This window comes from Indicator indicator, chromosome 22 (genome assembly GCF_027791375.1).
Source record: "Indicator indicator isolate 239-I01 chromosome 22, UM_Iind_1.1, whole genome shotgun sequence".
NCBI lineage: Eukaryota > Metazoa > Chordata > Aves > Piciformes > Indicatoridae > Indicator > Indicator indicator.
In genome coordinates, this window is record NC_072031.1 from 17134863 (window position 1) to 17160850 (window position 25988).

Genomic DNA, 25988 nt, shown 5'->3' on the forward strand with positions numbered 1-25988 from the left:
TGCTGGTGCCTGCTGGCTCCTCATGCCTGCAGGAGAGGAGCTCTCTTCCTGCCACACTTTGTACTTCTTAAGTTAATTGCTACGTCCAGAACCCTCATCCCAGAGGAGCCTCGGGGTCCCCTTTGTACAGCCCCAGCCCACGGGGGCAGGAAGCAGCCCAGGCCCTGCCACCCAGGTCAAGCCCTGCCCTGCCCAGGCCCTGCACTGCCCAGGCCCTGCCTGCTCAGGCTGTGCCACCCAGGCTGTGCCACCCAGGCCCTGTTTCCCAGGTGAGGATCTGCCAGCCCAGGCCCTGCCTGCCCTCTCCTCTCCTTTTTCAGTATTGAATGTACTTTGTATAATTTCAGTGGAACAGGAAAAATACTTTTTATGACCAGAACTTGCTTTTTTGTGTTGTTGGGTTTTTTTTGTTTGTTTGTTTGTTTGTTTGTTTCTCCCCAAGCAAAGAAGTGCTGCCCACATTCCCTTCCTGCCACCAGCTGTGGTGTCTGTGCTGTACCAGCCCTGCTCCCTGGGTGTTTTTATGCCCTGTCCGTGTTGCATTTGTTACACTCAGGTTAATAAAGACCCTTGGAGATTTCCAACAAGGCTCTGCTAGATGGGAAGGAAGGGCTGGGAGTGTGGTGCTGGCGGTTGGAGTCATCAGAGCTGGGGCCAAGCCAAGCTCAGGAAGTCTAATGAGGCCAAGGGCAAGGTCCTGCCTTGGGGATGCCAACCATGGCTGGTGCCCAGGCTCACCCCCAATTCCCACAGTTCTCCCAGGAGGAGGGGCAGGAGGACCTTCCAAACCCCCACCTCTGACCTGGGCAGGCTGCAGAGCTGGGCCCAAGGCAGCCTCAGGAAGCTCAACAAGGCCAAGTGCAAGGTCCTGCAGCTGGGGCAGGGCAATGCTAAGCACAGATACAGGCTGGGTGGGGAGTGGCTGAGAGCAGCCTTGAGGAGAAGGCCTTGGGGGGGTCAGGGGGTGACAAAGTGCCCAGGAGCCAGCAGTGGTCCCTGGCAGCCCAGCAGGCAGCTGTGTGCTGAGCTGCATCCAGAGCAGGGAGAGCAGCAGCACAAGGAGGGGATTCTGCCCTCTGCTCTGCTCTGCTCAGAGCCCACCTGCAGCACTGCCTCCAGCTCTGGGGCCCCCAGCACAAGAAGGACCTGGAGCTGCTGGAGAGGCTCCAGAGGAGGCCACAGAGGTGAGCAGAGGCTGCAGAACCTCCCCTGTGGGGCCAGGCTGGGAGAGTTGGGGCTGTGCAGCCTGCAGAAGAGAAGGCTCCAGGGAGACCTCAGAGCAACCTTCCAGCACCTGAAGGGGCTCCAGGGGAGGGACTTTGGCCAAGGGCTGGCAGTGCCAGGATGAGGGACAATGGCTTGGAGCTGGGAGAGGGGAGAGTGAGAGTGGAGAGGAGGAAGAAATTGTTGTCAGTGAGGGTGGGGAGACACTGGCACAGGTTGCCCAGGGAGGCTGTGGCTGCCCCCTGCCTGGAGGTGTTCAGGACCAGGCTGGAGGAGGTCCTGAGCAAGCTGTGCTGGTGGGAGGTGTCCCTGCCCATGGCAGGGGCTTGGAGCTGGCTGAGCCTTGAGCTCCCTTCCAACCCATTCTATCACTCTCTGAGTGACCTCCAAAGCCCTCACCCAAAGCAAGCAAACACCATCCAGCCTAGCTGCAGGAGCTGTTCTGCTGCGTGGGGGCCCTGGGGCAAGGTTACTGCCACAGAAGCTCTGTTCTAGGCTCCCTCCCTGGCAGGCTTCATGTCCCAGCTTGTCCCTCTGCACTTCAGTGCTGCAGCATCAGAGGGTTCTGCCTGTAAGGAGGTGGATGGGAGTGAGGCTGAAGTGCTGAGCTGGGGCAGCTCTCTGCTTTGCTTTCTTGGCCAGGCTGTGACAGCAGCAGAGACCCAAAGGCTTGTGGCAGCTAAAGGACTCCCCCAGGAGCTTCTGGGAAGAAGAGGAAAGCAGAGGCTTGTGTGGGGCAACACCAACAGCTCCAGCACCTCCAGAGGTGCCTTCCAACCCTCACATCCTTTGATCCTGTGACCCCATCCTGATGCCCAGGGAGCTGGCACTGTTTGAGCTGCAGAAGAGGAGGCTGAGGGAGACCTCATTGCTCTCTACAGCTCCTGAGAGGAGGCTGCAGCCAGGTGGGGGTTGGGCTCTGCTCCCCAGTCTCAGGGGATAGAAGGAGAGGAAATGTCCTGAAATTGTGCCAGGGGAGGCTTAGGTTGGAGAGGAGGCAAAATTTCTTTGCTGTAGGAGTGGTGAGGGATTGGCAGAGGCTGCCCAGGGAGGTGGTGGTGTCCCCATGGCTGGAGGGGTTGCAGAACCTGTGGCCATGGCACTTGGGGCCATGGTTTGGTGGCCATGAGGGGCTTGGTGTGGGACTGGATGATCTCAGAGAGCTTTTCCTACCTGTGACTCTGTGAAAGGCTGGGAGCTGAGTTTGTTCAGTCTTAAGGCTCAGGGGAGACCTTAACCACCATGGAGCAGTGCACAGAGGGAGGCTGCCAGGAGGATGGAGACTCCCTTGGTACCAGCAGTGCCATGGAGAAGACAAGGGGTGCTGGGGACAAGTTCCTGCTGGGGAGATTCCCATTGGGCTCCAGAAGGAAAGGTGTCTCCCTGAGCACAGCCAGGCACTGGAATCACCTCCAGGGCAAGCAGTGCAGTCCCTGTGCTGGGCACTGTCCAGCCCCAGCTTGCCAGGCTGCAGGGCAGCTCACTGCACCTCCACCATCACCCAGAGAGCTTGGCCCAGGTGCTCCTTGGGGTCCCTTCCAGCCTGGCACTCTGGGTTCTGTGCTTCCCATCCCTGCCTGGCTCCCTGGTGCCCAGCAGCCACAACCATGCCCCTGGCAGGCTTCTGAAACCCAGGACAACTTCACCAACCCCCAAGGGCCAGGGCTGGAGGAGCTCTGCAGCTCCAAGAGCCCCAGGGAGTGTCACCCCCTCTGGATTGCTGCTCTTCAGGACACTGCTGCAGGTCTGGTGGAGCACTGGGGTGGGAGCAGAGCCTTTGAGCAGAGCAGCCTCCTGCAGCTGCTCTGAGCTGCCTCAGGACAGGAGCTCTGCATTGGGAGCTGAGCAGCCTCCTGCAGCTGCTCTGAGCTGCCTCAGGACAGGAGCTCTGCATTGGGAGCTGAGCAGCCTCCTGCAGCTGCTCTGAGCTGCCTCAGGACAGGAGCTCTGCATTGGGAGCTGAGCAGCCTCCTCCAGCTGCTCTGAGCTGCCTCAGGATAGGAGCTCTGCATTGGGAGCTGAGCAGCCTCCTGCAGCTGCTCTGAGCTGCCTCAGGACAGGAGCTCTGCATCCCCAGCTCTACATTTGCAGGCTTGCACTGCTGCTGGCTGCCAGCTGGAGGAAGGGGCTGCTTGGGCAGAGCTTCAAGCAGTTATGAATGGCAAGAGGTAGAAAAAGAAAGAAATCACTGCAATCAGTAAGGCAGGGGAGAAGTGCATTCAGCATGTCTTTAATCATGGAACACCAGAACTTCTTGACAGTGTCATGGCAATCTACACCATCTGCTTGGCTCCTCTTCTGCCTCCACTTCTCAGATATGGCATTAAAAAAAAAAAAACACACAAAGAAAAAGAAGAAACAACCCCCCAAACAAATGACATTTCCCAGCAGAACACATGGCTCTTCCTGCTTCCTCTCACAGGGGGTTGGCTTTGTTGGGTTTATTTTTTGTTTTTGCTGTTGTGTGGGTTTTGTTTTCTTTTTTTCTTTTTTTGCCTGATAAAGACTTGTAGAAACTTCTCAGATCACAGAGTTCTCCCCTGTCTGGAAGGATTTGCCAAGGTAAAAGCTCTCTCCTCCCCACCTCAGACCCTTCCTTAGGCTGCTTTTGTTTTTCTCCCAGGCTCAGGATGCACCCCAGAAATGGACAGATGGAGGGGGAGGGGAGGGAGAGGTAGGGGAGGAGCAGGAGGGGAGGGAAAAGAAATATTAAACCTCCTGGATAGCTACAGAGAGTTATGTTAGGAGCCTCTGAGTCGTACTGAAGTGGGAGAGGTTAGCTAGAAAAGTTACAGGGTGGGGCAGGACGCATCCAGCATCCCCTGGGGCTGTGGCAGATCCTCTGAGCTCCCTCGGGCAGGGAGGCGGAGGTCCTTAGGGACCATCAAAGAAGCTGCTGCTGCGGAAGACGGAGGAGACGATCTTGCCGGTGGAGTTGATGGTGCCCTCGCTGTCCGAGCTGGACTCCGAGTCGCTGCTCCCCGAGTAGGCTCCCAGCCCCGGCAGGATCCCGATGCAGACGGCGGCCGAGGGGCAGTGCACCGCCGAGCCCCCCCCCGAGCTGCTCCCCAGGGGAACGCAGGGAGCTTTGTCTGAAAGAGAGGAGGAGCCACGGGCAGGGAGGAGGGCACAGAGCTGGGGTGAAGCCCGGAGGTGCTGGAAGGTGTCCAGAGCAGGCAGAGCATCTCTGCTCCACATAAACTCAGTGCTTTACACTGGGGGAAGCCAGGAGCTGAGCCCAGCCTTCAGCCTCTGCCCTGCTCTGCTGAGACCCCAGGAGCCAGCAGTCAGCACTTGCAGCCCAGAGAGCCAAGCAGAGCCTGGGCTGCAGCAGCAGAAGTGTGGCCAGCAGGGCCAGGGAGGGGATTCTGCCCCTCTGCTCCACTCTGCTCAGACCACACCTGGAGCTCTGGGTCCAGTTCTGGAGCCTCTGTTCCAGGAAGGCTCTGGAGGGGCTGGAAGGTGTCCAGAGAAGGGCCAGGAGGAGGAGCAGAGGGCTGGAGCTGCTCTGCTCTGAGGACAGCCTGAGAGAGTTGGGGTTGTGCAGGCTGGAGAGGAGAAGGCTGCAGGGAGACCTCAGAGCAGCCTTCCAGCACCTGAAGGGGCTCCAGGAGAGCTGGGGAGGGACTTGGGCCAAGGGCTGGCAGTGCCAGGATGAGGGACAATGGCTTGGAGCTGGGAGAGGGGAGACTGAGAGTGGAGAGGAGGAAGAAATTGTTGTCAGTGAGGGTGGGGAGACACTGGCACAGGTTGCCCAGGGAGGCTGTGGCTGCCCCCTGCCTGGAGGTGTTCCAGGCCAGGCTGGATGAGGCCCTGAGCAAGCTGTGCTGGTGGGAGGTGTCCCTGCCCATGGCAGGGGCTTGGAGCTTTGAGATCCTTTCCAACCTAACCAGTTCCCTGCAAGGGCTGCTCCTCTTCCCAGGCAGGTCTCATCCACCTGCCACTCACCTGCTGCTTGTGGAGGACTGCAGGAGGTAATTAAAGCATCAGCAGCTGATGAGGCTGCTCTGACAGGAAGGATTTGCAGCCTCAGGGGGATTGAGGTTTCTCTCTGAGCACTTTCAGCCCAGCTCCACTCTAGCATTACAGATTTTTCCTTCTGCAGCTGTCAGTTTGCTGCCTGTCAAGCCCCCAAACCCACTAAATCTGAATAAATAGCTCTGCTGCCTCTCCCTGAGCAGCATTTTGTGCCTGTGCAACACAACAGCCTAGCTGGGGGGTGAAAAAAAACCAACCCCAAAGTTTAGTTCCATTGATGTGCTGCTCAGCATCTCACTCCACAGCTCATGAATTGATTCCCAGCCCCTGAAGGTTTGACTGAGCAGAAGGGAGGCTCAGGAAGTGCCTTGGGTTGTCACTCCCCACTTGCAGCAAGCTCTGATTGCTGTCAGAGGAGGCTGACAGCCAGGCCTGACAGCTAAGCTTCCAGCTGCAACTTCATTTCCCTTCCAGCTGCCCAGGAGTTCCTCAACAAAAATGGGTCTGAGGATGCTGAAGATCACTTCCCAGCAGGGCTGCTGCTGACAGGACCTGCAGCAGGCTCCACAGGCAGCTCAGCAGCCTCTTCCTGCTTGTCAGGAGCAAGTCTTTGGGGATAGGGTTGAGGTCAGCTGCCTCAGGACAGGGCAGAAGCTCTGTCTGGGGAGCTGGAAGAGCAGAGCAGCTTAGGCAACAGAGCTGCCAGGAGTGCTTTAGGCAGGGGACAGAGTGCTGGTGACCTGAGGAGCTTCCCCCCCAGCACCTACAGCTGCCTCCTCTCCCTCTCTTCTCCTCTCTCCTCTCCCTCTCCTCTCTCCTCTCCCTCTCCTCTCCCTTTCCTCCTCCTCCTCTCCCTCTCCCTCTCCCTCTCCCTCTCCTGCCAGGTGCAGGCTGGGCTGTGCAGAAGGAAGGAGCCAGAGGAGCAAATCCTCTGCCAGACTTCACACCAAGCCAGCTGCTGTGCAGGGGAGGGGCAGACAGCTTCCCACCTGCAGAGGTCAGGACCTACCTGGAGTCTTTTCCTCATGGTCAGGGTCTAGTTTCAACCTCTTCACACTGTTGCCACCATCTGAACTGTGGGGAAAAAAAACCCAGAAAGTGTCTTGCTCCTCAGAGAAGCAACCACTGAATGGCTGGGGACAGTCAGCAGCTCTCCTCAGTGCCAGCAGCAGCCCCTAGCAGTCCCCCACACCTGAAACTGCTCTCAGCTGGGGATCCTTGGGGTGCATCCAGCAGCCTGGAAAGACTCAAACATCACCCTGTGGCCTGGGAGGGACAGACAGGCTCTGGGAGGGACATACAGGCTCTGGGAGGCACACACAGGCTCTGGGAGCCCTCCTGCACAGCAGCCCTGGGCTGCCTCCAAGGCTGGAAGCAGCTCAGGGCAGATCAGGAATGCCCACAGGCACTGCAGGCAGCCCTCAGGGCCACAGGCTTGCAGCTGGGGATGATGCCCCTGGGGAAGGGTCTGCACAGGCTTCTGAGCACCACAGGGATCCATCCCTGGAGCCATTCAAGCTCAGCCTGGCTGTGTCCTAGGGCAGCCTGCTCCAGCTGGAGCTGTCCCTGCTGCTTGCAGGGGGTTGCACAGGATGCCCTTGGAGGGTCCCTTCCAGCCCAGTGCCAGCTGTGAGGCTGTGAATTACCACAGCTGCTGCTGCAGCATGGATCCATGGCAAGGGTGGGGTGGGAGGGAGCTCAAAGCTCAGCCAGCTCCAACCCCTGCCATGGGCAGGGACACCTCCCACCAGCACAGCTTGCTCAGGGCCTCATCCAGCCTGGTCCTGAACACCTCCAGGCAGGGGGCAGCCACAGCCTCCCTGGGCAACCTGTGCCAGTCTCTCCCCACCCTCACTGACAACAATTCCTTCCTCCTCTCCACTCTCACTCTCCCCTCTCCCAGCTCCAAGCCATTGTCCCTCATCCTGGCACTGCCAGCCCTTGTCCCAAGTCCCTCCCCAGCTCTCCTGGAGCCCCTTCAGGTGCTGGAAGGTTGCTCTGAGGTCTCCCTGGAGCCTTCTCTTCTGCAGGCTGCACAGCCCCAACTCTCCCAGCCTGGCCCCACAGGACCTTGCCCTTCTGAAGCTCATTCTCTGCCCCTTGGACAATTGCTGAGCTCTTACAGCTCTGCCACAGCAGCCTGCTGGAGGCAACTCCTCTCCACCTTCCCCACAGCTCTCAGCCACCACTGGCTTCCCTCTAGGCCCCTTCAGGTCTTTTCCCTCCCAAGGTTTCCTTCCCCTCCTTCAAGCACCCAGAGAGCTCATCCTGACCCCCAGCAGGACCTGCAGCACTTCACACAGAGCTGCAGAGCCTGACCTGGAGCAGAAAGAGGCCCAAGGTGGTGCTGGGGGAAGGAGCCCTGCTTGGATTTCTGATCCTGGCTCCTCCTGGGCACTGCTCAGTTTCTTTCTGCCCATCTTGCATGTTCCCAGTCCTAAGCCATCCACACAAACAAAGCCTCCCAGCTTCAGCTGTGCTGAGTGACTGAGTGTGAGCATTTCCCTGCATTAACCCTTTCCCTGCCCCTGCCAGATCAGGCAGTGCAGGGGAAAGCTTCCCCTGCATGGGGAGCTTGGATTTCTGACCCCTCCTTTAGAGACAACTCCAGAGCTCAGCGGGGGGAGCAGCTCTGGCAGCTCCTCACCACCCTTTGGTCTCTGAGGCCACTTTGCCACCAAAAAGGAGACAGTGGCAAAAAAATAGCAGAGTGCAAAGCAAGGCTGGGCTGGCACCATGCTGCCAGCTGAGATGCTCTCTTCCAACAGATGCCATCTGCACAACTCAGAGCTGCCATTCAGCACATGCCAGCTCCTTCCTCACATCCTGCTGCCTTCAGGACTAGGAGCTGCAAGCCCAAAATAAAGCCCAAACCCCACTGATGGTTGCTTGCTATCAGCTCAAGGGACTTCTTCCCTCCCCAAACAACTACCCCAGGCCTCCTCCTCCTCCTGCACCCCAGGAGGTGGGGGAAGGGCTGAACTCAGGCTGCAGTCACTGGGAGCTGCCCAGCAGCCTAGAGGAGAAAGCTGCTGAAGAGTCTCCTGTTCTGTGGGGCACGCTCAGAACCACAGCCTGAATGCTGGGGTGTCAGGAAATCACCTTGAGCAGGAGACAGCTCCTCTGTGGGCTGTGCCCAAAGTCCTTCCAGTGCCTGAAGGGTACCTGATGGCTCCCTGGGGAAGAGAAGGCTCCAGGGAGACCTAATAATAGTAACCCCAAACTTTGATCTGCCACAGCTGTGCCCAAACCTGGCCTCCAGCAGCACAACTCTGCCATGGGAGCCTTGGATGTTTGCTGGGTTTTGTCTGTTCAGCAGGGGGGGCTGATGGCTCCCTGGGTACCATGGAGAAGAGAAGGCTCCAGGCAGACCTCAGAGCAGGCATTCAGTACCTGGAGGGGCTACAAGAAGGCTGCAGAGAGACTGTCCCCAAAGGCCTGCAGGGACAGCCCCAGGGGCAGTGGTTTGAAAGGAGAGCAGAGCAGATGGAGATTGGATGTGAGGAACAAGTCCTGCACCAGGAGGCTGCTGGAACTCTGCAACAGGTTGCCCAGGGAGTGGTTGAGGCTCCATCCCTGGAGACATTCAAGGTGAGGCTGGAGAAGGCTGTGAGCAACCTGCTCTAGAGGAGATTGTCCCTGCTGACTGTGATAACCTCTGGAGGTCCCTTCCAACCCAACCCCTTCCATGATTCTGTGGTTCTACAACCTCCAGCACACCAGCAGCTGACTGCAGGCCAAGATCAGATCAGCAAGCAGGTCCCAAAGGCAGCTGCCATCTCCCTGGGGTGGGAAGGAGCTGCTCTGACAGTGCCAGGAGCAAGGGAAGTTTCTCCAGGCTGAGGGAGCTGGGGGTGTTCAGCCTGCAGAAGAGAAGGCTGCAGGGAGACCTCAGAGCAGCCTTCCAGCACCTGAAGGGGCTCCAGGAGAGCTGGGGAGGGACTTGGGCCAAGGGCTGGCAGTGCCAGGATGAGGGACAATGGCTTGGAGCTGGGAGAGGGGAGAGTGAGAGTGGAGAGGAGGAAGAAATTGTTGTCAGTGAGGGTGGGGAGACACTGGCACAGGTTGCCCAGGGAGGCTGTGGCTGCCCCCTGCCTGGAGGTGTTCAGGACCAGGCTGGATGAGGCCCTGAGCACCCTGTGCTGGTGGGAGGTGTCCCTGCCCATGGCAGGGGGGTTGCAGTAGCTGCTCTCTGACATCCTGTCCAACCCCAACCCATTCTATGCTCACACTCCACACAAAGCTCCCCTCCCTCTCCCCTCCCCTACCCCCTCCCCCCCCTCTCCTCCTCTCTCCTCTCCTCTCCTCCTGCCCCCTGCTGCAGCCCAAACAAACCTCCTCAGACACAGCCAACCCCAGCTGCCAAATGCTGCCAACCTGAATGAAGCCACACAGGCAGGGTGCCACCCAGCTCCACAAATAGAGATGCCAGATTCCCTCTGGATGCCCAGGGAGGCTTGCCCCAGCCTGGCAGCCTCTCCTGCAGAGCCTTCCCACTTGCTTTCCACACAGCTCTGTTTGGAGTTGCCTCATGTGGTTCCCTCCACCCAGTTCCTGAGAGCCTCTAGACACAGGATTGGGTTTTTCTCCTGCCCTTCCTCCCTCCCTCCCTCTCTTCTGTAGGCCCAAGGCTGGCAGCTCCCTCCCTGCAGGCACTTCTGCCCTGCCTCCCTTTCCCCTGCTCACTGGGATCTGCTCCCCCTGCATTTTGAGAGGTGTGAAACCAACCTTCTGTGCTTCACAGCTCCTGCCAACAGCTTTGCCTGAGAGAATTTGTTCTTGTTTTCCACTGCCTTCACAGGCAGCTTCTTCTCAGCTTCCTTCTTTGGGTCCATGCTGACTCCCACTTTGGTGAGAGTGCTGTGAATGAAGGGTTAAGGAGCAGCAGGGAAGGGCTGGAGGGCACAGAGGCTTCCTCTCTGATGGCTTTGGCCAGCTCTGGCTGACAGCACTGACCCAAAGGTCATCCACACATCCCACCACAACCAACCTCTGAGCTGGGCACAGGCAGGAGAGACTTCACCCTGGGCTTGGAGCCTGCTGGAGGGCACAGCAACAGCAGCTCCACCTGGCAAGAGGGATGAGGGAGGGGATTGCCCCCTCTGCTCTGCTGAGACCTCATCAGAGCTGGGGCCAAGCCAAGCTCAGGAAGTCCAATGAGGCCAAGGGCAAGGTCCTGTAGATGGGGCAGGGCAGTGCCAAGCTCTGTGCTTGGGGGAGGAGTGGCTGAGAGCAGCCTGCAGGAGAAGGCCTTGGGGGGGGTCAGGGGGTGACAAAGTGCCCAGGAGCCAGCAGTGGTCCCTGGCAGCCCAGCAGGCAGCTGTGTGCTGAGCTGCATCCAGAGCAGGGAGAGCAGCAGCACAGGGAGGGGATTCTGCCCTCTGCTCTGCTCTGCTCAGAGCCCACCTGCAGCACTGCCTCCAGCTCTGGGGCCCCCAGCACAAGAAGGACCTGGAGCTGCTGGAGAGGCTCCAGAGGAGGCCACAGAGGTGAGCAGAGGCTGCAGAACCTCCCCTGTGGGGCCAGGCTGGGAGAGTTGCAGAAGACAAGGCTGCAGGGAGAGCTCAGAGCAGAAACTTCTTTGGTGTGAGGCTGCTGGAGGCCTGGAGCAGGCTTGCCAGAGAGGCTGTGGAGTCTCCTTCTCTGGAGAGCTTCCAAGCCCCCTGGATGTGTTCCTGTGTGCCCTGCCCTGGCTGCCCCTGCTCTGGCAGTGGGGTTGGACTGGATCATGTCTGGAGGTCCCTTCCAACCCCTCCCATTCTGTGCTTCTGTGATTCCCACTCCTCAAACTCTCATTTTGCTGAGCCCAGCAGACCTCTCACCTCTCTCTAAGGTCCAGCTCCCCTCCCTTTAAGGGGCACAAGGCAGCTACTCCTGGTTTGAAGACCAAGCCTGAGAGGAAGGTGACAGATCTGGTTAGGGCTGCATGTGGTCCAGGATTCACTCCAAGAGATTGTGACTGCGCAGGAAAAACTAAGCAGCTGAAAGCAGTGTGAGCAGGCTGGGAGACAGCTGAAACCTGGAATGGGGTTGGAGCAGCTTAAGCAGGTTCTGAGACAGGATAAGAAGGAGCTGGGTCTGTTTTCCAGGCACACTCCACTGAAGAGATCCTTCTTCTGTGGCAGGATCTCATCCTGTCCCTTAGAACAGTTCATGTCCAGCTGTATCCAAGTGAGGTCCATCAAGAATCCTGACTGTTAACAAGGTGCTAACCTTGGAGCAGCTGAACAGGAGCCAGCAGTGTGCCCAGGTGGCCAAGAAGGCCAATGGCATCCTGGCCTGCATCAGGAAGAGTGTGGCCAGCAGGGGCAGGGAAGTCATCCTGCCCTGTGCTCAGCACTGGTCAGGCCACACCTGGAGTGCTGTGTCCAGTTCTGGGCTCCTCAGGTTAAGAAGGAGATTGAGAGGCTGGAAGGTGTCCAGAGAAGGGCAACGAGGCTGGGGAGGGGTCTGGGGCACAAGGCTGGGGAGGGGGCTGGAGCACAGAGCTGGGGAGGGGGCTGGAGCACAAGGCTGGGGAGGGGGCTGGAGCACAGAGCTGGGGAGGGGGCTGGAGCACAAGGCTGGGGAGGGGGCTGGAGCACAAGGCTGGGGAGGGGGCTGGAGCACAGCCCTGTGAGGAGAGGCTGAGGGAGCTGGGGGTGTTCAGCCTGGAGAAGAGGAGGCTCAGGGCAGACCTCATTGCTCTCTACAACTCCCTGCAGGGAGGCTGTAGCCAGGTGGGGGTTGGGCTCTGCTCCCAGGCAAGCAGTGACAGAACAAGAGGACACAGTCTCAAGCTCAAGCACAGACCTCAAAGCTCATCCAGCTCCAACCCCTGCCATGGGCAGGGACACCTCCCACCAGCACAGCTTGCTCAAGGCCTCATCCAGCCTGCCCTGGAACACCTCCAGGCAGGGGGCAGCCACAGCCTCCCTGGCTGTCTCCTCAGTGCAGAGCAGCAACCCAGGCTGCTTCCTGCCTCAGCTGAGTCCCTTCAGCCCAAAATCATTTCTGTTTCACAGGTGGCCCAGCAGCGCCATCCTGTGGCTATCAGAAGCAAGCTGAAAGCTCCTCCTGTCAAACAGGCCTCCAAGTTCCAGCACATGATGCTACACCCTGCAGTGTCCACTTTCCACACTGACTTTTGGTTCTTCATTAGACTCTGAAACAAGAGGGCTGGAGCAGCTCCCCTGTGGGGGCAGGCTGGGAGAGATGGGTCCTGCAGAAAAGGCTCCAGGGAGAGCTCAGAGCAGCCTTCCAGCACCTGAAGGGGCTCCAGGAGAGCTGGGGAGGGACTTGGGACAAGGGCTGGGAGTGCCAGGATGAGGGACAATGGCTTGGAGCTGGGAGAGGGGAGAGTGAGAGTGGAGAGGAGGAAGAAATTGGCAGTGAGGATGGGGAGACACTGGCACAGGTTGCCCAGGGAGGCTGTGGCTGCCCCCTGCCTGGAGGTGTTCCAGGCCAGGCTGGATGAGGCCCTGAGCAGGCTGTGCTGGTGGGAGGTGTCCCTGCCCATGGCAGGGGGGTGGGGGTGGAGCTGGCTGAGCTTTGAGCTCCCTTCCACCCCAACCCATCCTGGCATAAAGCCTGCAGCCAGGTGACCTCCGTGTGTCCTCAGCAGCCCTGCTGAGGGAATCCAGGCAGCATCAGTGTGTGGTGAGTGGTGAGGCTAATTCAAGCCCACATGAGAGTCCCTCTGGGCTGGTATGGCTCACCCCAGACCTATGTGACCTAACTGGAGCTGCCAGCTGCTGCCACAGCACAGCCCTGCCTCAGCCAGGGCTTACAGCAGCCACTAAATATAGCCCAGGAGCAGCCCAGCATCAGCTGCAGCTAGGCAGGAGGCTACTCCAGCTCCAGCAACAGCCTAGTCCTGAAGGAAACATCACAAAAATAATGCACTGCTGCCTGGTTTTTCTTTCTTAAACAGAACCCTGACATTTCAGGCTGGGAGAGTTGGAGCTGTTCAGCCTGGAGGAGAGAAGGCTCTAGGGAGACCTTCTGGTGGCCTTGCAGTGGTGTTAAGAGGCTCTAAAAAAGCTGGGGACAGAGTTTGGAGCAGGGCCTGTTGTTGATGAGCTTTGGAGGTGCCTTCCAAACCCAGACCATTCTCTGATTCTTCCTCAGCTAAGAAAGTTTCTGCCAAGGGCAATGTGGGGCTGAGCTCATCTCCAGCACAGTCACCTGCAGGAAGGAGTGAAGAGACTTCAAGGAGCCTGGCATCAAGCTGCAGCAACCCCATGGACCAGGAACCTGCTGGGGCAGGGTCAGGGGAGGACACAAAAGTGATCCAAGGGCTGGAAGGCCTCTGCTGTGAGGCCAGGCTGAGAGAGTTGGGCTTGGGCAGCCTGGAGAAGGCTCCAGGGACACCTTCTGGTGGCCTTGCAGTGCTGGAAGAGGCTCTGAAAAAGCTGGGGACAGAGTTTGGAGCAGGGCCACTTGTGCCAGGCCAAGGGGGGATGGTTTGAAGTGAAAGAGGGAGATTGAGAGTGGAGAGAAGGGAGAAATGTTTGCCCCTGAGGGTGGGGAGAGCCTGGCCCAGGCTGCCCAGAGAGGTGGGAGCTGCCCCCTGGCTGGCACCACTGCAGGTCAGGTTGGTCGTGGCTGTGAGCAGCCTGCTCTGGCTGGGGCTGGCCCTGCTGAGTGCAGGGGGTGGCACTGGGTGGCCTAAAGCATTCTATGAGGTCCCCATGGAAGAGTCAATCTGAGCTGAGAATCATTAACCAGTCTCAGGCAATGCAGAGCTTGCTGGCATTGGCACTACTCAGCTTCACTTGCTGACTGCTTTTGGTCACTTCCTCCTGTCCACAAACACTTTGTCACTGAAGGGCCCTCAAGGACTTCTGCTTTGTTCTCCAGTGACTTTCAAACAATGGTTTTCACCAGGAGGCAGAAACCCCATCAGGTTCTGCTTAGATTCAGGAAACCTCAGAACCTCAACCTTTAGCTCAGCACAGAAATCCTCAAATCATTCCAAATTCCACTTGAGAGACAAAAAGCATCCTGTGCCATCTTCCCCAAGGAGACCTTGGAGCAGCCTTCCAGCACCTGAAGGGGCTCCAGGAGAGCTGGGGAGGGACCTTGGCCAAGGGCTGGCAGTGCCAGGATGAGCTTGGAGCTGGGAGAGGGGAGACTGAGAGTGGAGATGAGGAAGGAATTCCTGGCAGTGAGGGTGGGAGTCACTGGCACAGGTTGCCCAGGGAGGCTGTGGCTGCCCCCTGCCTGGAGGTGTTCAGGACCAGGCTGGATGAGGCCCTGAGCAGGCTGTGCTGGTGGGAGGTGTCCCTGCCCATGGCAGGGGCTTGGAGCTGGATGAGCTTTGATGTCCCTTCCAACCCAAAGCCATTCTCTGAATCCCTGCCAAGCCAATGACTGGAAGCAAGGAGGTGCTTTTCCTTTGGGTTGTTTCCCTTCAGCTGTGGTGTTTCATGGCCTAAACAATGGAAAGAAAACAACAACCCCCAATAATGGGCAGGGGAGAGAAGGAAAGAGAAGAGCCGAAGGCATGTGGAGGTTCAGGCAGGGAGCAATGTGCAGCAGAGGGACAGAGCCAAGCCACAGTGACAACACTGAATGCTCCCTCCTGGAAAGCAGCTGCCCCAGAAGGTGCTCAATGACAGGACCCAAGTGGGGCCCAGGCTCTCTCCTCCCCCTCCACACAACCAGCAAAGGATATTCTGTACTCATTCAGCTCCTTCAGCTCCTCCTCCCTTCGCTGCTTTTCCAGGAGCTCCTGCTGCCGGGAGACCTCGTCCAGGAAGTGTGTCTCGTCCTCATCCAAGCCCCTCACCATGTTTTCTGGAGGGCAGAAGAATGCACCTTGAGAGGCCACCACCACTTGGGAGTAGCCATCTGTTGTCATACCATCAGCCAACCAGCATGACTGGAAAAGCCCTCCAAGAGCATCCAGTCCAGCCAGCAGCCCAACCCCACCATGGCCACCAAACCATGGCCCCAAGCGACTGCCAACCAGCTCCCCCCAGGGTCCTCTGCCAGCTGCAGCTTTCCAACCACACATCCCCAGGTCTGCAGCTCCCCATGGGGTGGTTATGAGCCAGAAGCAGGACCTCCGAGGTCACCCAGACCAACCTCCCACCCTGCAACACCTCCATGCCCACCAGGCTGTGTCCCAGAGTGCCACAAGCAACTCTTTGCTTGGAACACCTCCAGGCCTGGGGACTCCACCACCTCCCTGGGCAGCCACAACCTTTGTGGCTGGAGAGTTACAGCAGATTCCTTTGAGTCCTCTTGGGTGATTGAAGCTCCTTGAGGCAACAGCAGGGGCAGCCTGGGCACCATGGGCACCACCATGCCCAGGGCACAGCCACAAGCACCAGTTCAAGGCCAGCAGCTACTGTTACAGCATCACAGAATGGATCCAGCTGGAGCAGACCTCCAAGCTCATCCAGCCCAACCCTCAGCCCAGTTTAGGCTCAATCCCAAACCATGTCCCTAAGCCCCAGCTCCACAGCTGCTGGAACACCCCCAGGGATGGAGACTGCAGCACTGCCCTGGGCAGCCTCTCCCAATGTCTGAGATCCCTTCCAGGGCAGAAAGATTTCCTGAGATCCAGCCTGGACCTCCCCTGGGCAGCTTGGAACCATCTCCTCTGCTCCTGTCCCTTGCCCCCAAGGAGCAGAGGCTGCTCCCTGCTGACTCCATCCTCCCTTCAGGGAGCTGCAGAGAGCACTGAGGTCTCCCTCAGCCTCCTCCTCTCCAGCCTGAACACCCTCAGCTCCCTCAGCCCCTCCTCTAGCCCAGGGGCTCCAGGCCCTTCTCCAGCCTCCTTGCCCTGCTCTGGACAGGCTCCAGCCCCTCAAGGTCCTTCCTGGAGTGGGGAGCCCAGAGCTGAGCACAGCACTTGAGCTGTGGCCTCCCCAGAGCTGAGCACAGGGGGATGGGCACCTCCTGGCCCTGCTGCCCACCCTGCTTCTGACCCAGGCCAGGAGGCCTTTGGCCTTCTTGGCCCCTGGGCACTGCTGGCTCATGGGCAGTGAGTGCCAACCAACGCCCCCAGGGCCCTCTGCCAGCTGCAGCTTTCCAACCACACATCCCCAGGGCTGGAGCCCCCCACGGGGTGGTTCAGAGCCAGGAGCAGGACCTGGCCCTTGGCCTTGTTGAGCTTCTCCCAAAGAGCCTTGGCCCCTGGGGGTCACCTGTCCAGGGGTCACTGCAAAGCTGCCCTGGCCTCTAGCAGATGGACACAGCCACCCAGCTTGGTGCCATCTGCAGCCTTCCTGAGGAGCCTCAGTGCCCTCACCCAGATCCCTGATGAAGACATCAAAGAGTCCAGGCCCCAGCACTGAGCCCTGGGGACACCACTGGGGACTGACTCAGCTCCATCCCCACCCCTCCCTGGGCCTGGCCATCAGGCAGTCTCAAATCCCCTGCAGGCTGCACTCCTCCTTGTGCCCTCAGCAGCTGAAGGAGCCAGCTGTGGGGGGCAGTGCCCTCTGCACATCACTTCTTGGAAACTGCTCAGTGCTTACACCACCCCCAGCCCAGCACAGCTCACAGCCACCTAGGCTCTGCCCAGACAGAGGATGGAGCAGGAGGAGGCTGCAGCCAGCTGGGGAGGCCAAGCAGCTCTGGGCAGCTTCAGCTCCCTTGCTCCATCTGCACCACATCTGCTGCCTGAGCTGGGGGAGTGCTTGGGGCTGTGGGACACCTCCTGAGGGAATGCAGGCTCCTGGGGAGAGCCAGAGCAAAGGCAGCAGGCTCCAGGCTCCTGGGGAGAGCCAGAGCAAAGGCAGCAGGCTCCAGGCTCCTGGGCAGAGCCAGAGCAAAGGCAGCAGGCTCCAGGCTCCTGGGCAGAGCCAGAGCAAAGGCAGCAGGCTCCAGGCTCCTGGGGAGAGCCAAAGGAAAGGCAGCAGGCTCCAGACACCTGGGCAGAGCCAGAGCAAAGGCAGCAGGCTCCAGGCTCCTGGGGAGAGCCAAAGCAAAGGCAGCAGGCTCCAGGCACCTGGGCAGAGCCAAAGGAAAGGCAGCAGGCTCCAGACACATGCCAGCTCCAGGGGAGATGCCTGCAAGGCACCTGAAGACCTTCTTATCTCAGAGGGTTGTGCCCAGGAGAAGAGGATCAGTGGTGTTAGGGCAGCAGAGTAACTCTCTGTGTGCCAGGCATGCACTGAATCAGGCTGGAAAAGGCCTCTGAGCTCATCCAGTCCAGGCTTTCATCACAGATCTTCCAGTCCCACACCAACCCAATCCCCCCCCGAGGCCACCAAATCATGGGCCCAAGGGCCATGGCCACAGGGTCTGCAACCCCTCCAGCCATGGGGACTCCACCACCTCCCTGGGCAGCCTCTGCCAATCCCTCACCACTCTGGCAGCAAAGACATTTTGCCTCCTCTCCAACCTAAGCCTCCCCTGGCACAATTTCAGGACATTTCCTCTCCTTCTATCACCTGAGACTGGGGAGCAGAGCCCAACCCCCACCTGGCTGCAGCCTCCTCTCAGGAGCTGTAGAGAGCAATGAGGTCTCCTTCAGCCTCCTCTTCTCCACACCAAACACCCCCAGCTCCCTCAGCCATGCCCTCCAAACCCCTCCCCACCCTCACTGCTCTCCTCTGGACACCCTCCAGCCCCTCCATGTCTTTCTTACACTGTAACACCCAGAGCTGAACCCAGTGCTCAAGGGGTGGCCTCACCAGAGCCATGTCCAGGACTCTGTGACTTTGCTTTAGAGCTACTCTTGGCACTCTTCAAAGATGTTCTGATTCTTCTCAAGTGCCCCACATGAATGCAGGTGAGCATCCTTACCTCACCTCTGGCAACGGCTTTGAGCTGGAGAAGGGGAGATTGAGACTGGAGATGAGGAAGGAATTCTTGGCAGGGAGGGTGGCTTACTGCTCACCTTGCTGCTCCCTTGCTGTCCTCTTCTCTTCCATCCCATCCTCAACCCCTGCAGCAAAGCCACTCCTGCTGCTGCTGGCTTTGGTGGCTGCCTGGACCTGCCCTCCTCTTCCTCCTGCTCCTGCTTGCTGCCAGCATTTCAAACAAGCCCCCAGCAAACCTCATAGCTTATTGCAAATCAGCCCCCCAAAACCTGGAGTTTTTGCCATGGCAAGGCAGGGCTGGAGCTGCTCTGTTATTGAGCAGAGGGCTGAGAGAGTTGGGGTTGTGCAGGCTGGAGAGGAGAAGGCTCCCAGGAGACCTTCTGGTGGCCTTGCAGGATCTGAAGGGGGCTCCAAGAAAGCTGGGGAGGGACTTTGGAGGGTGTGAGGGAGTGATAGGAGTGGGGGGGATGGAGCAAAAGTAGAAGTGGGGAGATTGAGATTGGATGTGAGGAAGAAATTCTTGCCCAGGAGGGTGGTGAGAGACTGGCAGAGGTTGCCCAGGGAGGTGGTGGAAGCCTCCTGCCTGGAGGTGTTCAAGGCCAGGCTGGATGAGGCAAGCGAATCTAGTTGAGAGGTGTCCCTGCCTGTGGCAGGGGGCTTGGAGTAGATGATGTCTGATGAGCTCCCTCCCAACCTGACCCATTCTAGGATTCTCTGAAATTCCGATGCCACTGTTCCAAGCCTTCTGTTCTGTCTCTCAGAGAGGCAAAAATGACACAGAGCTGTGCCCCTGGGCCAGCAGGTCAAGGGAGGTTGATTCTCCCCCTCTGCTCAGCTCTGGTGAGACCACACCTGGAGTACTGTGTCCAGTTCTGAAGCCTCTGTTACAAGAGGGATCTGGAGGTGCTGGAAGGTGTCCAGAGAAGGGCCAGGAGGAGGAGCAGAGGGCTGGAGCTGCTCTGCTCTGAGGACAGCCTGAGAGTTGGGGCTGTTCAGTCTGGAGAAGGCTCTGAGGTGACCTTCTGGTGGCCTTGCAGGATCTGAAGGGGGCTCCAAGAAAGCTGGGGAGGGACTTTTTAGGACATCAGGTAGTGACAGGACTGGTGGGAATGGAATAAAGCTGGAAGTGGGGAGATTCAGGCTGGATGTGAGGAAGAAGTTCTTCCCCATGAGAGTGGTGAGAGCCTGGAATGGGTTGTCCAGGGAGGTGGTTGAGGCTCCATCCCTGGAGCTGTTTAAGGCCAGGCTGGATGAGGCTCTTGCCAGCCTGATCTGGTGTAAGGTGTCCCTGCCCATGGCAGGGGGGTTGGGACTGGCTGAGCCTTGAGCTCCCTTCCAGCTCTGACTGATTCTATGATTCTACGGGGGGGGAGAGGGGGGGCAGCTTCAAAACAGGACCCTTGTGGTGCTTACTGAATTTAAATTGCTCCTCAAACTCCTGCTGCTTCTTTTCTCTCTGCTCCTGAAGCCTTTCATACAGTGAGCGTGGGTCGTAGGCCTCCTCCGGGCACTCTGCAAGGCACCAAGAGGACAATGAGGGAGGACAGCACCAGCACCACCCAGCCCCAGCACTGCTCACCTCCTCCATGCAAACCCCTTCCAGCCTGCACAACACAAGCTACTACCTTGTAGTTTGGGGTTTTGACCTCCCCCCCTCAGCAGTGAAATCCTCTCTGGGCTGACCCAAGCCTACCCCATACCTTCAGGATCCTCAGGCTTCCGGACCTTCTCCCATTCCTCCTGCCTCCTCTTTCGCCGCTCCTCCAGCTCCGACTCGGAGACGAACCTCTTGTTAATCACCAGGTCAGCAGTGCCATCTCCCCCATCCATGGTGGAACAGCCTGGCCTAAAAGGAAACACAGGGAAAAGGAGATCCAGGGGCCTGATGGCACTTAGCAGGGCAGGAGATGCTCCCAGGCAGGTCTGGGGCTGCCAGCATGAGGATACGGAGCCACTTCCCTTTACCTCCTGGGGAGTTTGCTGAGTCCTTCCAGGCCAGGCCAATGGAATGGCTCAGTGCTAGGGCTGGGCCTGGCCAACACCTTCATCAGTGCCATTGGGGAGGGGACAGACAGACAGACAGAGAGAGGCTGCTCAGCAAGTTTGCTGAAGATACCAAACTGAGACACCTGAAGGCTGTGAGGCCATTCAGAGGCTTGGAGAGACTGAGAGCTGGGCAGAGAGGAAGCTAAGGAGGCTCAGCAAGGAGGAGAGCAGAGTCCTGCAGCTGGGCAGGAAGAAGAAACTGCAGCAGGACAGGTTGGGAGGGGATCTGCTGGAGAGCAGCCCCAAGGAGAAGGAGCTGGCAGTGCTGCTGGGCAGCAAGTTCTGCATGGCACAGCAATGTGCCCTGGGGGCCAAGAAGGCCAAGGGGGTCCTGGGGGGCATTCAGCAGAGGGTGGCCAGCAGGGCCAGGGAGGTTCTCCTCCCCCTCTGCTCTGCTCTGCCCTGGGGAGGCCACAGCTGGAATATTGCATCCAGCTCTGGGCTCCCCAGCTGCAGAGGGACAGGGATCTGCTGGAGAGAGTCCAAGGGAGGCCTCCAAGGCTGCTGGAGGGACTGCAGCACTGCCTGGGGAGGAGAGGCTGAGAGCCCTGGGGGTGCTGAGTCTGCAGAGGAGAAGGCTGAGAGGGATCTGCTCAATGTCTATCCAGAGCTGAGGGCTGGGGGGCAGGAAGGAAGGGACAGGGACAGCCTCTGCTCACTGTGCCCTGGCATAGCACAAGAGGCAATGGATGGAAACTGCAGCACAGGAGGTTCCACCTCAGCAGGAGGAGGAACTTCTGCACTGGGAGGGGGACAGAGCCCTGGAGCAGGCTGCCCAGAGAGGTTGTGGAGTCTCCTGCTCTGGAGCCTTTCCAGCCCTGGCTGGATGTGTTCCTGTGTGACCTGTGCTGCATTCCATGGTCCTGCTCTGGCAGGGGTTGGACTGGAAGCTCTCCAGAGGTCCCTTCCAGCCCCTGACATCCTGGGACCTGTGATCAACCACCACAGACTCTTCTGATGCAGCTCTTCCTGAAAGAGAAACCAAAGCCTTCACACCCTTTGAGCTTCCCCATCTCAGAGGTCAGAATTTATCATCCCCAGATCATTGAGGTGGGACTGGTATCAATCAGGCTTTCCTCTTCTCATCTTCAGACTCTAACAGATCATTATGCCTCAAAGCCAAAGCTCCAACTCGTGCTTGGAGGCTGATGAACACACTTCTGAGGTAAGGATCTTCTGCAAAGCCAGTTGTGGCTGGGAGCTGTGGGGAAGGTGGAGAGGAGTTGCCTCCAGCAGGCTGCTGTGGCAGAGCTGTAAGAGCTCAGCAATTGTCCAAGGAGCAGAGAATGAGCTTCAGAAGGGCAAGGTCCAGTGGGGCCAGGCTGGGAGAGTTGGGGCTGTGCAGCCTGCAGAAGAGAAGGCTCCAGGGAGACCTCAGAGCAGACTTCCAGTACCTGAAGGGGCTCCAGGAGAGCTGGGGAGGGACTTGGGACAAGGGCTGGCAGTGCCAGGATGAGGGACAATGGCTTGGAGCTGGGAGAGGGGAGAGTGAGAGTGGAGAGGAGGAAGAAATTGTTGTCAGTGAGGGTGGGGAGACACTGGCACAGGTTAATCATAGAATCAGTCAGGGTTGGAAGGGAGCTCAAGGCTCAGCCAGTTCCAACCCCCCTGCCATGGGCAGGGACACCTCACACCAGATCAGGCTGGCCAGAGCCTCATCCAGCCTGGCCTTAAACACCTCCAGGGATGGAGCCTCAACCACCTCCCTGGACAACCCATTCCAGGCTCTCACCACTCTCATGGGGAAGAACTTCTTCCTCACTTCCAGCCTGAATCTCTCCACTTCCAGCTTTATTCCATCCCCCCCAGTCCTATCACTCCCTGACACCCTCTAAAGTCCCTCCCCAGCTTTCTTGGAGCCCCCTTCAGATCCTGCAAGGCCACCAGAAGGTCTCCTGGGAGCCTTCTCCTCTCTAGCCTGCACAACCCCAACTCTCTCAGGCTGTCCTCAGAGCAGAGCAGCTCCAGCCCTCTGCTCCTCCTCCTGGCCCTTCTCTGGACACCTTCCAGCACCTCCAGAGCCTTCCTGGAACAGAGGCTCCAGCACTGGACCCAGAGCTCCAGGTGTGGTCTGAGCAGAGTGGAGCAGAGGGGCAGAATCCCCTCCCTGGCCCTGCTGGCCACACTTCTCCTGCTGCAGCCCAGGCTCTGCTTGGCTCTCTGGGCTGCAAGTGCTGACTGCTGGCTCCTGCTGAGCTTCTCCTCCCCCAGCACCCCCAAGGCCTTTCCTTCAGGGCTGCTCTCCAGCCACTCACTGCCTTGCTTGAGATTGTCTCCACCCAGCTGCAGGACCTTGCCCTTGGCCTTGGTGAGCCTCAGGAGGTTGTCATGGCCCCAGCTCTGCAGCCTGTGCAGGTCCCTCTGGACGGATCCCTTCCCTCCAGCCTGTGCAGGTCCCTCTGGATGGATCCCTTCCCTCCAGCCTGTGCAGGTCCCTCTGGATGGATCCCTTCCCTCCAGCCTGTGCAGGTCCCTCTGGATGGATCCCTTCCCTCCAGCCTCTGCAGGTCCCTCTGGATGGATCCCTTCTCTCCAGCCTGTCTGCTGCACCACACAGCTTGGTGTCATCAGCAAACCTGCTGAGGATGCACTCAATGCCACTGTCCATGGCTCCAACCAAGATGTTGAACCTGACTGGTCCCAGCACTGAAGCCCTGAGGGACTCTGCTTTTTGTGGAGGGTTGCCCAGGGAGGCTGTGGCTGTCCCCTCCTGTGCTGAAGGAAGCTGAAGGAAGTTTGCCTGTTTTCAGTGCTTGCTATGACAGAATGGTAGGGGCTGGAAGGGACCTCTGGAGGGCATCCAGCCCAACCCCCTGCCAAGGCAGGGTCACCTAGAGAAGCTCACACAGAAAGCCATCCAGGCAGATCTGGAGTGTCTCAAGAGATGGAGACTCAACCAGCTCCCTGAGCAGTCTGTTCCAGTGCTCTGCCACCCTCAAAGTAAAGCAGTTCCTCCTCATGTTTAGGTGGAACTTCCTATGTCCCATTCTGTGCCCACTGCCCCTTGTCCTGGCACTGGGCAGCACTGAACAAAGCCTGGTGCACCCTCCTGACACCACTCTGTAAGTACTGCTCAGCATGGATGAGATCCCCCTCAGGCTGCTCTTTTGCAGGCTAAAACCCCCAAATTCTCTCAGCCTTTCCTCATAAGAGAGATGTCCCAGGCCCCTCAGCAGCTCTGTTGGATGCAGACAATTCAGCATCATCTTTCCTTCACTCCAGCAGCAGCCTCTCCTACAGAAAGCAAAGCCTTCCAAATTCTTACCAAAAGTGCTTACTTTGTCTGAGTTATTCTTTGTTATGTGATGGTCACTTGAGTTCTGAGCAGAAATCCAGGTTAGAGCCCTGGGCTGGACAGGAGGATGCATTCTCAAGGTGGGAATTGGCAAGAGAAGATAAGAACCATGGATTCTCTTGAGAACAGGGGCAAGGAATGACAGACCAAGGGCTTTTCTTCCTTTCATTCCTCTTTTCCTATCTACCAACCACCCTCAACCAAGCCCTTTCCATAAGCCATGGTTTCATGGCCATGGGGGTGTTGACAGTGGGGCTCAGTGATGCTAGAAGCCTATTCCACAGGATCACAGAGTGTTAGGGGCTGGAAGGGACCTCCGAAGCTCACCCAGCCCAACCACCCCTGCCAGAGCAGGAGCAGCCAGAGCAGGGCACACAGGAGTACAGCCAGGTGGGGTTTGAGTATCTCCACAGAGGGAGACTCCACAACCCTCCCTGGGCAGCCTGTGCCAGGCCTCTGTCACCCTCACAGGGCAATAACTCTTCCTCTTGTTCCCATGGAACTTCCTCTGCCTCAGCTTCCCCTACTGCCCCTTGTGCTGGCATTGGGCATCACCCAGCAGAGCCTGGCTCCAGCCTCTGGGCACTCCCCCTGCACATCTTTATCACCAGCAATGAGGTCACCCCCAGGATCCTCCTCTCCAAGCTCCAGAGCCCTCAGCTCCATCAGACTCTCCTCATGAGGGAGATGTTCCACTGCCTTCAGCATCTCTGTGGCTCTGTGCTGGACTCTCTCAAGCAGTTCCCTGAGGCCTTTCTTGACCTGAGGGGCTCAGAACTGGACACAATATTCCAGATGTGGCCTCAGCAGGGCAGAGTAGAGGAGGAGAACCTCTCTCAACCTACTGCCCACAGCCCTTCTAATCCACCCCAGGCTGCCCTTGGCCTTCTTGGCCACCAGAGCACATTGCTGGCTCAGGGCTCTTTCCAACCAAAAGAATTCTCTGACTCTCTGAACATCTATTGAGGGCCATTGCTGAAGGTGGTTCAAGCTGGCAACCTAGAGAGGAGATAAAATGTGAAAGTCCCTCCTTAACACAGGTCCTAATCACAAGGGCAGGTTCCCTACCCAAGTGCTGTACAGACAAGATAAAGCTGCTGCTTCTCTTGAGCCATCTCAGCCTGACCATTGGGAGGGGAAATTAAAAGTTCCAACAGAATGGTGACAGAAAGTCATAAACCCAGACTGACAGAGAGGGGCTCTGTAAGGGCACAGCAGCATAGAATCATAGAATCAGTCAGGGTTGGAAGGGACCACAAGGATCATCTAGTTCCAACCCCCCTGCCATGGGCAGGGACACCTCACATCTGGGGACTAAAGCCTTCAACAGCAAATCACCTGCCTTCTGGCTCAGCCAGATCACTCAGACAATATGTATTTTAAGATACCTTGATTAAGGTTTAAAAGGGTTCTCAAACACTGGAAGAGGATCCTCAGGGAGGAGGGTTGGATAGCCCCATCCCTGGAGGTGTTTCAAAGAGGCAGAGATGTGGTGCTGAGGGCCATAGCTTGGTAGAGTTAGGGAATGGTTGGACTCAACGAGATGAAAAGTCTTTTCCAAGCAAAGTGATTCTGTGGTTCTATGGTTCTAGCTGTGCCTGGACACACAGCTCCAGCAGAACCCTGGAAATTGGCATCTGATCAAACACATTTCAGCAAATACCAACTTCAAGACCAACCACATCCTGGAGCACAAAGATGAGGGGCGGGCAAAAATAATACTAATGAAGCAGCACCACGTTAAAGGTCACTTGCTCTTATCAGCTTTGCTGATCTTGCTGTGTTTGTTGCCCTCCTCCACCTACAACACACACACACAAAGTCAGACCAGTCAAAGCAACTACCTTCTATGTTTTTGTCTGGTAATCATGTTCCAGCCAGTGACACACCGAAGTTTATGTCACAGCTGTAAACTCCACCCTGATATTACCAGATGGTAACAGTCCCAGTATCCAATAAAGTTGCCATTCGCTAGGCTGAAGCAGATCCGGCGCAGAGACGGCGTCCCAAGTGCAGCTCCCAACCCCCCCAGCCCTGCCCTGACTAACGGACTCCCTACCCATCGCTGCTACACCTCGGCGAGCGCTGCGGCGGCTGCGCAGCACATCAGAGCCGGCTTGCCGCACAGCGCTTTAAGTAGGCGGTATGGAGCCGCTCCCCATCGCGCCGTACTCAGCCAGACGCCAGTTCCCGAGATCCAGCCCCAGCTCTACCGGTGCCCGAGTACGCTAGGGACGGCTGAGCCTCCCGGGCGCAGGCCTGGCCTCACAGGGCTGGGGGCTTAGCTCCTTGCCGGCGCCGCCGAGCCCCCACCGCGGCCTCCTCTCTCGACCTTCCCTTCACCTACTCGCTCCGGGAGTGGCCTCCACCCGCGACCCGGCCCGTCGCGCTCGCAGGGCCCGGCCTGGCCCTTTCCCACCCTGCTCAAGAAGGCCCTTCCAGGGCAGCTGCAACTACTTTCCCCGCCGCGTTCAGAAAGTCCCCAGTCCCTGCCGCAGAATCCGGCAGGCCCGGGGCTCGGGCCACCGCCAGCACGTACCGCGGCCGCCGGCCCGCTACAGCGAGAGGCACAGCCCGGACCAGCACGCCGCCATTGATCCCCTCTCCAGGCCCGTTCCGGTTCGCTCGCCACTGCCGTTCGCCCCACCTCTTCCGTCCTCAGAAGCCAACCGAGTAAGCTCTTC

The 25988-nt window shown here is 58.4% G+C and overlaps 1 protein-coding gene across 1 annotated transcript; it reads right to left on the bottom strand.

The window, feature by feature from the left end:
* Nucleotides 1–3496: 3496 nt before the first annotated feature.
* PSME3IP1 (proteasome activator subunit 3 interacting protein 1) lies at nt 3497–25871 on the bottom strand. The gene is made up of 7 exons (XM_054391112.1): nt 25844–25871; nt 19664–19809; nt 19377–19475; nt 14861–14982; nt 9931–10064; nt 6212–6276; nt 3497–4316 (listed from the first exon to the last, which is right to left on the bottom strand). Exons 2-7 carry the CDS (start codon nt 19791–19793, stop codon nt 4099–4101), a joined length of 768 nt encoding a protein of 255 aa, XP_054247087.1. The 5' UTR covers nt 19794–19809; nt 25844–25871; the 3' UTR covers nt 3497–4098.
* Between the last annotated feature and the right edge of the window lie 117 nt (nt 25872–25988).